General features: G+C 40.8%; 1 protein-coding gene across 1 annotated transcript in view; it reads right to left on the bottom strand.

The window, feature by feature from the left end:
* Nucleotides 1–12346, bottom strand: part of LOC121925876 (heparan-alpha-glucosaminide N-acetyltransferase-like) — a 176695-nt gene that overhangs the window by 83909 nt on the left and 80440 nt on the right. Inside the window, exon 6 of the mRNA XM_042458448.1 lies at nucleotides 8276–8358. Within this exon, the coding sequence (XP_042314382.1) occupies nucleotides 8276–8358 (83 nt within the window). The remainder of the gene's footprint in view (nucleotides 1–8275; nucleotides 8359–12346) is intronic.

Below are 12346 nucleotides of genomic sequence, written 5' to 3'. Positions count from 1 at the left end.
GGACTGATTTCACTTCGATTTTCAGCTCTTTAAAGGGGGGGGCCTTGTGCCACTACCATTTCCTAGGTCAGAGGACATGTCACTTTCTTCTTGTTACTAAGAAGCTGTGAATGATTACTTCTCACATTCTGCTTTGGAGATGCTGAAAAGTTTTTAATATGGTTTTTTCCCCCCCTTGAACCTTTTGGTTTGCCTTTTGTTTCCTGTTGGTGAAAACATATTGCTAACTAATTTTTTTTCTTTATAATTTGTTTCAAGTGTTGTGATATACAAAGAAAATGACTATTGCTAGAATTAAATATTGGTGTAAATGGCACCTCTTCTTTCACTGATACACTTTCTTTTATTACTTTTCTTTAATGCCTTTCTTTAATACTTATGGCTTTTCATTCTTCTCTCTTACATACAAGGGAGAAAATGAAGGGATCCAGGAACACTATTGGCAGAGGGTTAAACCTGAATTGCATTTCTGGCACAACTTAACATTAAATAAATACAGATGTTAAAACTGGCGGGGGAGAACACCTCCCCTTTAGGTTGAAATAAAGGTTTGGCCCTACTGAATGGGCTCATTTTGTATCCATTGCTTCCTCAGATATGGGTATTTTTAGGGGAACAGGCAACCTTCAGAGGTTGTTGGGCAGTGTAGCAGGGATGTCACCCCCAGTGCCAGGGGGGGTTGGACCATTAGATCAAATAGGACACTGCCTCTCTCATTCCCAGGTTATTCTTCCAGATAATCTTCACCTCTTTGTCTTTTCCCTCTATAACCATGGAGTAATCCACCACAAGCATCACCATCAGTTGCTAAAGATTATGATGGTGGAGAAGTCTACTGAAGCAACACGAGTGTATTTTTCAGCACTTCAGTTTAGTTAAGACATTAAATGCTAACAGATCTTCTTGCTATGCCATTATAATGGAAGAAAAATGAGACATAGAGGCTGTACAGACTGCCCTTTTTAGTGCTAGATCAGAGCTGCAGCAACTGTATGCTGCGGCCTCGATCTCGTCTTTCCATAGTGCAAAAATGAGCTGTAAAAGGTGTCTCCTTTCTGTGCCATGGAAATGGTGGTGCAGCCGCCAGCACTGCAGCTTTTCAGCATTGCTTTGATGGTGTGTCATCTAGACACAGTAGCAGAGGAGCACTGTGACACTGTGCGTCATGTGGTGTGGTGTGCAGCATCATGCCAGCCTGAGGGTGAAGTTGGGGCATGAGTCGTATGGATGCCACACCCCAACTCCACCCACAGGCTGGCATTAATGGCAGGTCTGTACAGCCCCAAATTAGAGTTAGCTGCATATACAGGATCTTTTGTTAATAAAAATAGCTTTTCCAAGGCTTCATCTGTGATGGAAGGAAAGCAGGAAGCTTCTATGATGTTTCAGAAGCACGACAGATGATCCCACCTCCGGCGTTTCAGAAACATTTGGGTAACACTTGGGCAACACTTCAGGAATGTTTGGGCAGTGGTAAGTGCCCTGTGTGATAAATTCCTATTTCTCTGAAGCCCAGGGTTTGAATCCCCACTCAGCCTTGGAAACTCACTGGGTGACCTTGGCAAGTCACAGTCTCTCACCTCAGAGGAAGGCAAAGGCAAATCCTCTTTTAACAAAACATGCATGGGCAAGTATGTTGGTCATTTAGCAAACTTTAACAAACTTTAACAAATTCTGCCAAGAAAATCCCATGAGAAGTTTCCCCTAGGTTTGCCACAAGCTGGAAAAAACTTGATTGCACACAGCAACAACAGCACTAAAACAAATCATCCTAATGTTTAACTAGTGTAATATTGCTATAGCACTTTACCACTTTGGCTCTCAAATGCCTGTTGTTGTTTTTTTAAAGGTCACTGGAAATTGATGAAAATCAATTTCTGAAATATCTCATGATACTGTATGACACGAAGGGAAGAAAAAAGTGGGAGGAGAGAAATATGGCATATTTCAAGAAAGAGAATGGATGTAACTTGTGAATGTGCAGGTAAAATCAAAATATAACAGAATTTGAAACTTTGAGATTTTTCTTTTCTTTTCCGGAAGACCAATAATGAATTAAATGACTGCTAGATTTCCACATCCACATCCACTCCCAGAGGCAGATGCCCCACTCTGCCTAGTGTTGGAACCAGCCCTGCCTCTGCCTCAAATTCACTATCATAAGGGCCAGCAGCTTGGTTATTTTGACCATCCCTCCCTCCTCAAGGCAGAAAAATAGGCAATGTGCAAACAACAAGGGAATGCTCACATCTCCACTAGCCGCTTGCCACAACCACACAGAAGGTGCCACAGACTGACACTTTAGAAAGGCTAGCCAAAGTTAGCTGATGGCAGCTGCACACAGTATGAAACCACAAAAAAGGGGAAGATATAAAGTTCAGGGAGATGATTTGTTGAGAAGAAGAAAGCTATCCAGAGGAAAGGAAGCTGTGGAGTGGGGAGCGGCAGGAGAAGAATCTAATTATTTCGTGAATCAAAGAATATTAACCCATCACTCATGTTTAACATTACCAATCATGAAGGTTCCACATCACTGCCTTGTACGGCACAAAGCAGGAACCTGTTCAAAGTGATAGATATATTCAGTCCCAGACAATGACAATGTAGAAAACAGATTTCTGTTAACCAACCGATGATATCTACAGCTTGCTATTGATACATTTGCGTCCTCAATATCATTCATGAGGTGGAGTAGGAGAATTCCAATGGATCAATACACTCGTTATTTGTCCCAAGAAGACTGTTGCCGGCTATATTTAAATGATTTTTAAAATAGTGTTCTAAGTGTTTAACAACAATAATCAGATTAGGACAATGTGATCCATAGTTGTAGGATTTATACAGTTGTCCACTAATTAAGAAAGTTGTCTCAAGAGTATCCTTATGGTCCTAATTTAAATAATGTTTAAAACATTGTTGTAACTGTTTAAAAACAGGTTTCGGACTGGTGGAATGCAATCCATAGACTTCTAGGGTTTATATTAAAGACATTTAATCAACTTAAAGTTCTTTAGTTAGTGAACAATCATATAAACCCTACAAGAATATGGATTACATTGTATCATGTGCCTTTTAGTCAAATAATACCCGAATTGATTCATGGCACTATAGTAATGCTTATTTTAATACAGCTACATTTATGTACAAATAGTGATCATCATGAATCTAGATCAACTCAAGGGCAGTTAACAACAACAACAACCACCATTTATGTCCAAATAGTGCCCTCCAGGAAAGGTTGTCCATGAGGAGCTCACTAGATGCTGTTGGACCATTCCTCACCTATGCTGGCTTGGGCTGGTGAGAGGTGTAGTACAATCGCTTCTGGAAGACTGTAGCTTGCCCATTACTGAATTTTTTTAAAAGTTATATAAATGTTCTGAAAGTTTAGTTATTCTGGAAGAATATATTTTCTGCAGACCTTTCTAGCAGCCTTTATAGCAACAGGGATGGGGAAAAAAATCAGTTGGGCTCAAGATTTGTAATGAAGAATCAGATTCATACCTAAAATTTGCTAGAAGACAAAGCACATCTTGCCTTAGAAATTTACACATTTGTGAGACTTGCAGAATATGTCAGAGAAATAAAACAAACACAATTTTTTTAAAAAAAACAAAAACAAAATCCATACAACTGGGACATGTGCACAAAGAAACTTTAGTCAGTGGTGTAGATGTATGCAAAAGTGGATTCTTGGTTGTGAGACTTTGTTGTTGTTGTTTTCTTTTGTAATGGAATTTGTGCAGGGTTTCCCCCTGCCAGTTAAAAATGGAGTGTGTTACTGCACACATTTTTAATGCATCCGTTTTTGCATTAAGCATCAGAACTAGGAAGGGACAAGGATGCAAATGGCATTTGAAAAAATTCTAGCAAAAGAAGACGGAGATGTTCATATCCCTAGAATTTTGCATACCTTGGCTCAGTCATTAATCAGAAAGGAGACTGTAGTCAAGAAAAAAGAAGACTAAGACCTGGGCAGGCAGCTGGACAAGATCCTAAAGTGTAAAGATGTATCACTGAATAATAAATTCAGGATTGTCAATGACATCATATTTCCTGTTTCTATATATGGTTGTGAAAGCGGGACAGTAAAGAAAACAGATAGGAAGAAAATCAACTCATTTGAAATGGGATGCTGCAGAAGAATTCCATGGAGACCGTGGACTGCTAAAAATACAAATAAATGGGTCCTAGAGCAAAACATCTATAAAATACAAATAAATGGGTCCCAGAGTTGTATGAAGTCTCCCTAGAAGCCAAGATGAGTAAACTGAGACTGCTGTACTTTGGCCATATCATGGGAAGATATGACTCAATAGAAAAGACAATAATGCTTCAGAGTAGGGAGGGAAAGGAAGAGCACATTCCAGATGGATAGATTCAATCAAGGAAGTTACGGCCCTAAGTCTGCAAGACCTGAGCAGAGGTCTCTCATTCATAGAGTCACCCACAAGTTGAGGTCAACTTGATGACAATTCATAGCAACAACAAATGTCAGATTTGGTTAATATTACCTTCCTTTGAGGTGTGTTAAATGAGTGGTAGGCTGCCAGTAAGCAGGATTAAAATAAACACAGGCTTAATGTACATATCTGAATGATGAGGTACATATTCCTGAGAAAATCCCACTGCATGAGAGAAAAATAGGTTCATCATAAGAAAAACACATTCCCCTTAATATCTAGTGAACCTCTTACACTGTCTCAAGAGCAATAGAGCTATCTTTGCTTCACCTACGCTAATGTGTTTCTGTATTCCCTTTTGGTTTTGGTTTTTCAGAATTTTTCCCCCCTCAAAGTCTTGTTTCTTCCTTGAGTAACTGCTGGTGTAAATATTGTTTTCCAAATGTCATATCATGACATTATCTCTGACCTTATAATATGTGGTGGTGACAAAATAAACCTTGTCCATATCCTCCCTGGAAGAACATGCAGCATCAAATGCCATGAAATGCAATTAAGTGTCACTCTGATAGCCAGGCTGGATTCAGTCAGTTTGCTTTTCCTTCAGAATTTACAACAGGGAGCTCATTGTTAGTTTCCAAAGCAGGCTGATATCTTCATTGACCCAGCAGGCATGCAAGGAGGGGACTAAATTGCCTCCTAACTGGTTCATGACCTCTCAATCTTTTCATTACACAGGTCTCCTATCAGTAGCTAATTATTAGAAAACCACACACTGAGAGGCTAAGCATTTGCTTCCTTGCATCTCAACTAAACAGAAGCAAGACTGTCATATCATATTCACATCACTGCTACCATTGAACTGGGATAACATGGTGGCTTAGAGACTAAATGTGACTCAAAAGGCCTTGGCTCAAATCTTGCCTCCATGGATACATAGAACGATGGCCCTAAAGCAAACCATTGTCTCGCAACGTTAGTTTGTTTTTTGTTCGCCATGTGGAGATAACATTGGCCAACCTTAAAAAGTCATTGTACAATCTATATGCAAAGGAATCTTGTAGCACCTTTGAGACTGAAAGAAACAATCCTGTAGCATGAGCTTTCATAGACTTGAGCCTACTTCCTCAGCTCAAGGCTATAAAGGGTCCTGCTACCAGCTTCTTTCTTTTAGTTAATCTCAAAGGTGCTACAAGATGCCTTTGCATACTCATTTTCCAGATTAACATGGCTATGTCTTTGAAGTCTTATTTGTGGTTTTTCCATTTTCACGGGAGTCCTGTGTCCCTAACTCCAGCAAAGGTGGAGAGACCTTGATATAGAAAACAATTTAAAAACACAAAAGATTAATAATAATGTCTGGAGTTTTAAATTAACATGTAGGCATTCTGGGTTCTAGTCAGTCCTCTGCCACAAAGTTCCCTGATGGTCTTTGACCAGTCATCTTTTCTAAGCCTAATTTACCTCAAAGACTGATGTTAGGATGGTATGAAGGCGACAGCAAATCAGGCATTGGTACTTTTGTTTCCTTAAGGAAAAGGTAGATTATAAGCAAGCATGCAAATAAGGTCCTTTGACTGAAGAGTGATAATACATTAATTAATTAATAAAGCCAGGGTCCATAACATTTTTAGTACAGAAAACACACTGCCTTGTATTAAGCCAAGCAGAGCAAGACCAGCAACAAAACCCGAATCCCACAATAATACACATCCTAGATAATGAAAAATATGACCCTAAAGCATTTCTTGGAATTATTTTATACTTCACCTAAAACCTTCATTTTGAAGTTGTTTGCTCCTAACTTTTAAAATGAATCTAGTTTTTCACTAGTGCTGAGAATCCAGGATCCCATGAGATATCAGCTTTTACAGAATTCTATTTTTTTTTTCATTTCAACTTAACTAAAACTGTATTTCTTTTTTCCTCAGAAATATGACTGCTTTGACAGAGAAACTATCCCAACTAGCTATGATCCCAGAGTATTCTCCTGGTTAAAAGGAAGGTTGTTAAACCACATCTTAATACTCAATTAGTACTCAAATGTCTATGGCCACATTCAAATTATACTCAATCACTTTACTATTTTTGGCAGGGTGAAACAGCTCTATTATAAGTGAAATGGTTAAGCAAATAGCTGCATATCTGGAGATAGGCAAGAATACAACATAGCAAAACTATTTTTAGTAGCACCTATGCATTTATCCTAACACATGCAGTAGTTAAAAAGCATTCCCTATAAACACTTGAGTCCACAGAGTGTGCAACCAGTTAATAAAACAAGGTGCTCACCTTCTGCTAAAAACTAGAAGGCAATCCTGCCTTTTTAAAAAGGCAACATTTAAGAACCAACTATATATAGTACACAAACTTATTTTTTTTAAAAAAAAATATTTACTTTTAATTTTGGGAAATATCAGTTCTGAAGCTGTCAATACTTTGATTCTAGTTTTAGTAATTTTAAAAATGATAATATGGCCCAGAACAGGATAAATATATTAGCACATGGGGCAGGAGGCTGTGCAGACAAAACTACTTCAGTAAGGCCAATGTTTTGTACTCCATGGGACCGTAATAGCTAATAACAGAAAGAGTTGCAGATGGACATGGAAAATAATCTGCTGAACTGCTTGTCTTTGTTGACATTATGGATATGGGTAACCCAATAGATCTCTCAAAATGCTATTAACATTATCGCTACACTTTCTATTTATACTATAGTACTATCTAGGGTATTGTTTGGGAAAAACTGTTTTCCTCATCTAGCTGTGTGAACAAAATTCAAAACAAGTCACTATATGAAAAACATCCTGAACTCTAAATAGGGGTGATATATAGGGTTGCCAGTTCAGGATTGTCCTGAGATTTAAAAGCCAAAACCTGAAGCCCAGGGACAGTCCGTAGTGATGTCTTATGCAATAAGTACCAAACACAGTTGCTCACACCTTGTCATTCAAATACACACAGAGAGGGAGAGCATAATTCCCTGACTGGAAATTAAGGGTCCATACAGACAGGCCAAAATAAAGCTGCTTCAGGTCACTTTGGAGGTATGGTGTTTAAATGATGCATGTATCCTAAGAGGCCAGAAGCCATGCCAAAGCCATACTCCAGTCCTAAAGATTGGAGCACAGCTTTGGTGCAGCTTCTGGTCTCTTAAAAGATGTATGTGTCATTTAAACAGCATACCTCCAAAGTGACTCGAAGCAGCTTTATTTTGGCCTGTCTGTACGGACCCTAAGATTCAGCTAAAGAGGCTGTTCCAGATTAATGTGATATTATTCCTTCTCATTTATTTAGGGAGATGGAATAAGGAACATTTAATCTATCCTTCTTGTTTGTAATGAGAAGGTGAACGCAGAACAAAGCCGAGGGTGAATCCCAGCATTACAATGACTAAGAGGGAAGAAAGAAAGCAATTAATTAATTACATAGATTCCCTGGAGAGTCTTTGCATGTTGCTGCTAATATCAGTTAAGCTCTGGAAATAGTAGCGTGTTGCTGCTCTTGATGAACTGTAGATTTTCACATTGGCGCGTTACAGACCGCCTGGAAGCGGCGGTCTGCTGTCACCGCCAGTTGCTGCGTCCGGGAACCGTAGCGGTCAAACCGCACGGTTCCTGGATGCAGCAAAAAGAATCCCGAAAATGGCGCTTCTTTTTGCGCCCGGAAGTGGTGCCATGAGTCACTAGTTGCTAGTGTAGAAGGACTTATATTAGTTGAACTTATAGGACTTGCAGTTGTCCGAGGAAGGTGTATATATTATGTCTACATCTTTGGCCATTCCCAGAGTGAGAAGAGTCTTCTCCAGTGCTATATGATGAACTGTAGAATGATGTCTCTACCCAGTAAAGTATGGTAATCTACTTTACCCTCTGAATGTGTCCAGGGAAAGAAGTCTCCGATGTTTGGGCTTCTCTGTCTTTGGTCTCAGATCCTCTCCAGGGTCAAATTCCTAAAGAGAAAAGTGAAAGAAACAACAAAACAAGAAATTTGTTTGGAGCAAGGGTGTTATCTTAATGGCCAAATCCAACTCGTAAGTAGTTCAAACACTTCAGACATTAAAGTGGTTAAAAGTCAGCATTGATTTAATGACCAGCTTTTACTGTTTTCTTAAGAAAACCCTCAGGAATGTATTTGCAGAGGAGTTAAAGGTACAACACAGAAGGATAAATGACAGCTTTTTCTGCTATCAAGAATATCTCAGGTTATAGCAGCACTTTTAACTCTCCAGGGAGATTGGAAGATCAAATTCAATTTTTTCTGGATTATTTTTCAAATGTTTTCCACATTTAAGAGTTCATTTGACTTCATTGTTCTTCAGGTGTTTCATATCCAACAAAAGATCCACCAAAGGAAACAGGAAGCTTCCTAGTGATCTCTAGTCACTGACCACAGCTTTTGAGATGCAGAAAGCTTGCATTGGTAAAGTGAGATAAAATTTCAGGTGAACAACCCTTTCTTCCAAAAGCCAGTAAAAAGAAAAAAAATCAGAATATAACAGGACAAACACAAACAAGAATTCTCCCCTTTGTCTGACAGCTAAAGGTTGTTATGAAATACAGGTATATGATGGGTAGTCATAACTGCATCTTAAGGTACAAAAACATTTTAACGAATCTTCCTTTTGGCATCCGGAGCTTTAAAATAATCAAAGCATTACATGCTAAAGCAATCCAGACACTGAAATAATGATAAAAAAAGCTTTTGGAAGACAGCCTCCAGAATCCATACATCATCTCTGGCGTCTATGGTCTCAAGTAGTGGTTCCACATATTTTCATGCCTATTTTTATGCAGACATTTCCTTTTAGAAAGTGAACATATGTCCAAAAGACACTGAAATAATCCAGTTTGATACTGCTTTAACTATTCTAGCTCAAGGCTGGGGAATTCTGGGAACTTTAGTTTGTGCGACTTTTAACGTTTTCTGTCGGAGAGCTCTGGTGCCACAATAAGGTACAATTCCCAGGATTCCCTAACACTAAGCCAGAACAGTAAAAGTGGTCTCAAAATGGATTATTTCTGCAGTGTGTTTTGGACCATAGTGAGAAAGCCAAATTCTTCCCCCTTGTCTACATCCACGGAATTCAAAAAGCCCTAGTTTGAGGAGAAAACCATGAGATTTTATATGTTTTCCATAATCTTACCATATGCAGTTTTTCTTTCCCAAAACTGTGCTTTGGGATATTTTAAGATGTAGAGGTCAATATAACGCTACCCATAAAAACTGAAGCATGCACGCAAAAATGAAAAATTCTTTAAAAAGTATTCACAAGTCAACAGATTTAATTGCGAAGTACATTACGCCCACTGAATTGCAATATAATAGCATCAGCACCTCCAAAAGCCCCAGTACCTTGATAAATTTTGCTTGACATGTACAGTATGCCCTTCTTCATTTAGAAATAGAGGAAGCTCACATACTAATGCTGGTGGGATGGGAAAGGCGAGCCGAAGGCCAAGTTTTTGTACTCCTGGACTGTACATGCTACATAACAGAAAGAGTTGCGAGCACATGGAAAATAAGCTGCTGAACTGCTGTCTGTGTTGACATTATAGATATGAGCAACCCATAGATCCTCAAAATGCTAGAACATTACCGCTACACTTACTATTTAACTATAGTACAATCTGGGTATGTTCTGGAAAAAACTGTTTTCCCCTCATCCTAGCTTTGGAACAAAATTCAACAGTCCACTATATGAAAAACACCTGACACCTAAATAGGGGTATATATAGGGTTGTCCATTCAGGATGCCTGAATCCAACCAAAACAATGAGGCACTAGGGAGATCCGGTGATGTCTAGCAATAATACCAATAAACACATTGCTCACACGCATAGCATTAAATACCACACAAGAGAAAAGACATAATTCCCCGACACTCTCTTCGGGTCACTTAAGTAATTACGGACCCTAAAATTCAGCTCCAAAGAGCTGTTCCAATAATGGAATTATTCCTTCTGATTTCATTTAGGGAAGATGAAAAGGACCAAATTTAATCTAGCCTTCTTGTTTTATAATGAGAAGGTGAAGCAGCAGCAAAGCAGAGGTGAATCCCCATACAATGACTAAGAGGGAAAAAAGAAAGCATAATTAATACAAGGTGCTTACAGACCCGCCCTTTGGGGTAGCCTGTAACGGCCCATTTCCCCCCGCCGATCAGGCCTCACTCGCAACCTCGACAACCCCATCTGCCACTTCCCATCTTCAACAGGATGGCAAAGGCCCGCTTCCCCCACGCCCATGGAAAGGGGTCCGTGCGGGCTCACATGCCTCAAGACACCCGGCGTGGCAGGATGCAGAGAAAAGGCCAGCTCACCACCTTCTCCCTGTGTGCGGCGCGCAGCTTGTAGAGCTGCTCCAGCAACGCAATCAATGAAGACTCCAATTTTACTCCTTCACGGCCACGCAAAGGCACCACAGCCGCCCGTCGCACTCGGCCCCACTACATCACTTCTGCACCACCCCTGTGGAGGCGGCGCGTTGTCCATAACGTCTTCATGGCAGCACCCGTGTGTCTAGGCTCTGCAATTTTCTACCACGCTCTGCGCATATTAGGTCTTGGGGCGTCAAAAAGTGATGCCCCTTCCTAACCCTAGTACGCGCAGAGCACGTACTTCAAGGCCCTCTGGAACAGGCCATAGATTCCCTGGGAGTCTTGCATTTTGCTGCTAATATCAGTTAAGCTCTGAATGTTGCATGTTGCTGCTCTTGAGCATGTAGCTTTTCCATCATAGCTTACTCCCCCCCAAGCTGGAGAACTTGCACCCTCATTTGCACCTGCAGATGACACATAAGAGACTGGAGCTTAGGACTTTGTCAGTTAGCTCATTCTCATCTCAGTTTCATCGCAGTGGCTATTCAACAGAGATAAAACATACCAGTTGACAAAGAAGACTGGAATTCCCCTCCTGACAAAAAGACTCTGCAATTCCCTTTGTTCAGGGGGCGGGGGGGGGGGGAGCGTGAGAGAAAAGCAAAGCAAAGTTTTTCTTTTAAAAAACAGCCTGTTCTGGTAGAGGAAGCAAGCAGGGGGAAAGGGGGAGGGAGGAGGCACAGATACTAACTGACCATTGTCTGCCCATCCAGAATGTGCGAGTAGCTATCAACGTGAGACAGTGCTAGGGCACCATTTTTTGGGACCTTATTGATGGTGTTCCCCAAATAGAAAAAGGGATACTCTTAACAACAAAACAGCAACAAAACATAACCAACTCTTGGGATAAATATTGCCAAAGGCACTATTATCAGTCTTTTTCGGAGGACTTAATCACACAAGGGCTTTTTGCTGATAAAATTCTCAGATTAATGGTTGATCATTGATATGCTGGTATTATAACAGAAATTATAAGAGAGGTATCCAGTGTGGACTATTGACGTGGATCAATCGAGCTTGTAATACTGATGAGTTGACAAGCTTCTTCTTGGAAGTGTTGGAGGACAACGTTCCCTCGACCCTGCCCATCTGGCTGACCGCTCAGGGAGGGGATGCAGAACAACGTTACACTTACATCTAGTAATCTATAATTACTTGGCAGGTTACAAACCCTGGGTTACGGCGGTTTCGCCTCCGCCGCTGCTGCTTGCAGCGTTCGGGAGCCGCAGCTGCCACACAGCGGGGCTCCCGGACGCCAACCGAGAAGGAGCGCCGAAATCGCACTCTTTCCTGGGCCCGGAAGTGGCGCCGCAAAGCGCAAGGCGAGCTTTCACGGCGTCACTTCCACCACAACACAGTCTGGACGCTATGGTCCAAGACGTCAAAATGGCGGCGGCCGTGTGGAACGCACCACCATTTTGTGCGTGCGGAGCGTGTACTAGGTTAGGGGGTGCGGAAGCACCGCCCCTTCTAACCCTAGTACGCGCCTCGCGCGTACTTAAGGCCCGTTTGTAACGGGCCTGAATAACTTTACTTCAATCTATAATGTAGCATCCTTAGG

This window comes from Sceloporus undulatus, chromosome 3 (assembly GCF_019175285.1).
Source record: "Sceloporus undulatus isolate JIND9_A2432 ecotype Alabama chromosome 3, SceUnd_v1.1, whole genome shotgun sequence".
Classification (NCBI taxonomy): Eukaryota; Metazoa; Chordata; class Lepidosauria; order Squamata; family Phrynosomatidae; genus Sceloporus; species Sceloporus undulatus.
This window is presented reverse-complemented; position numbering and strand designations above follow the sequence as displayed.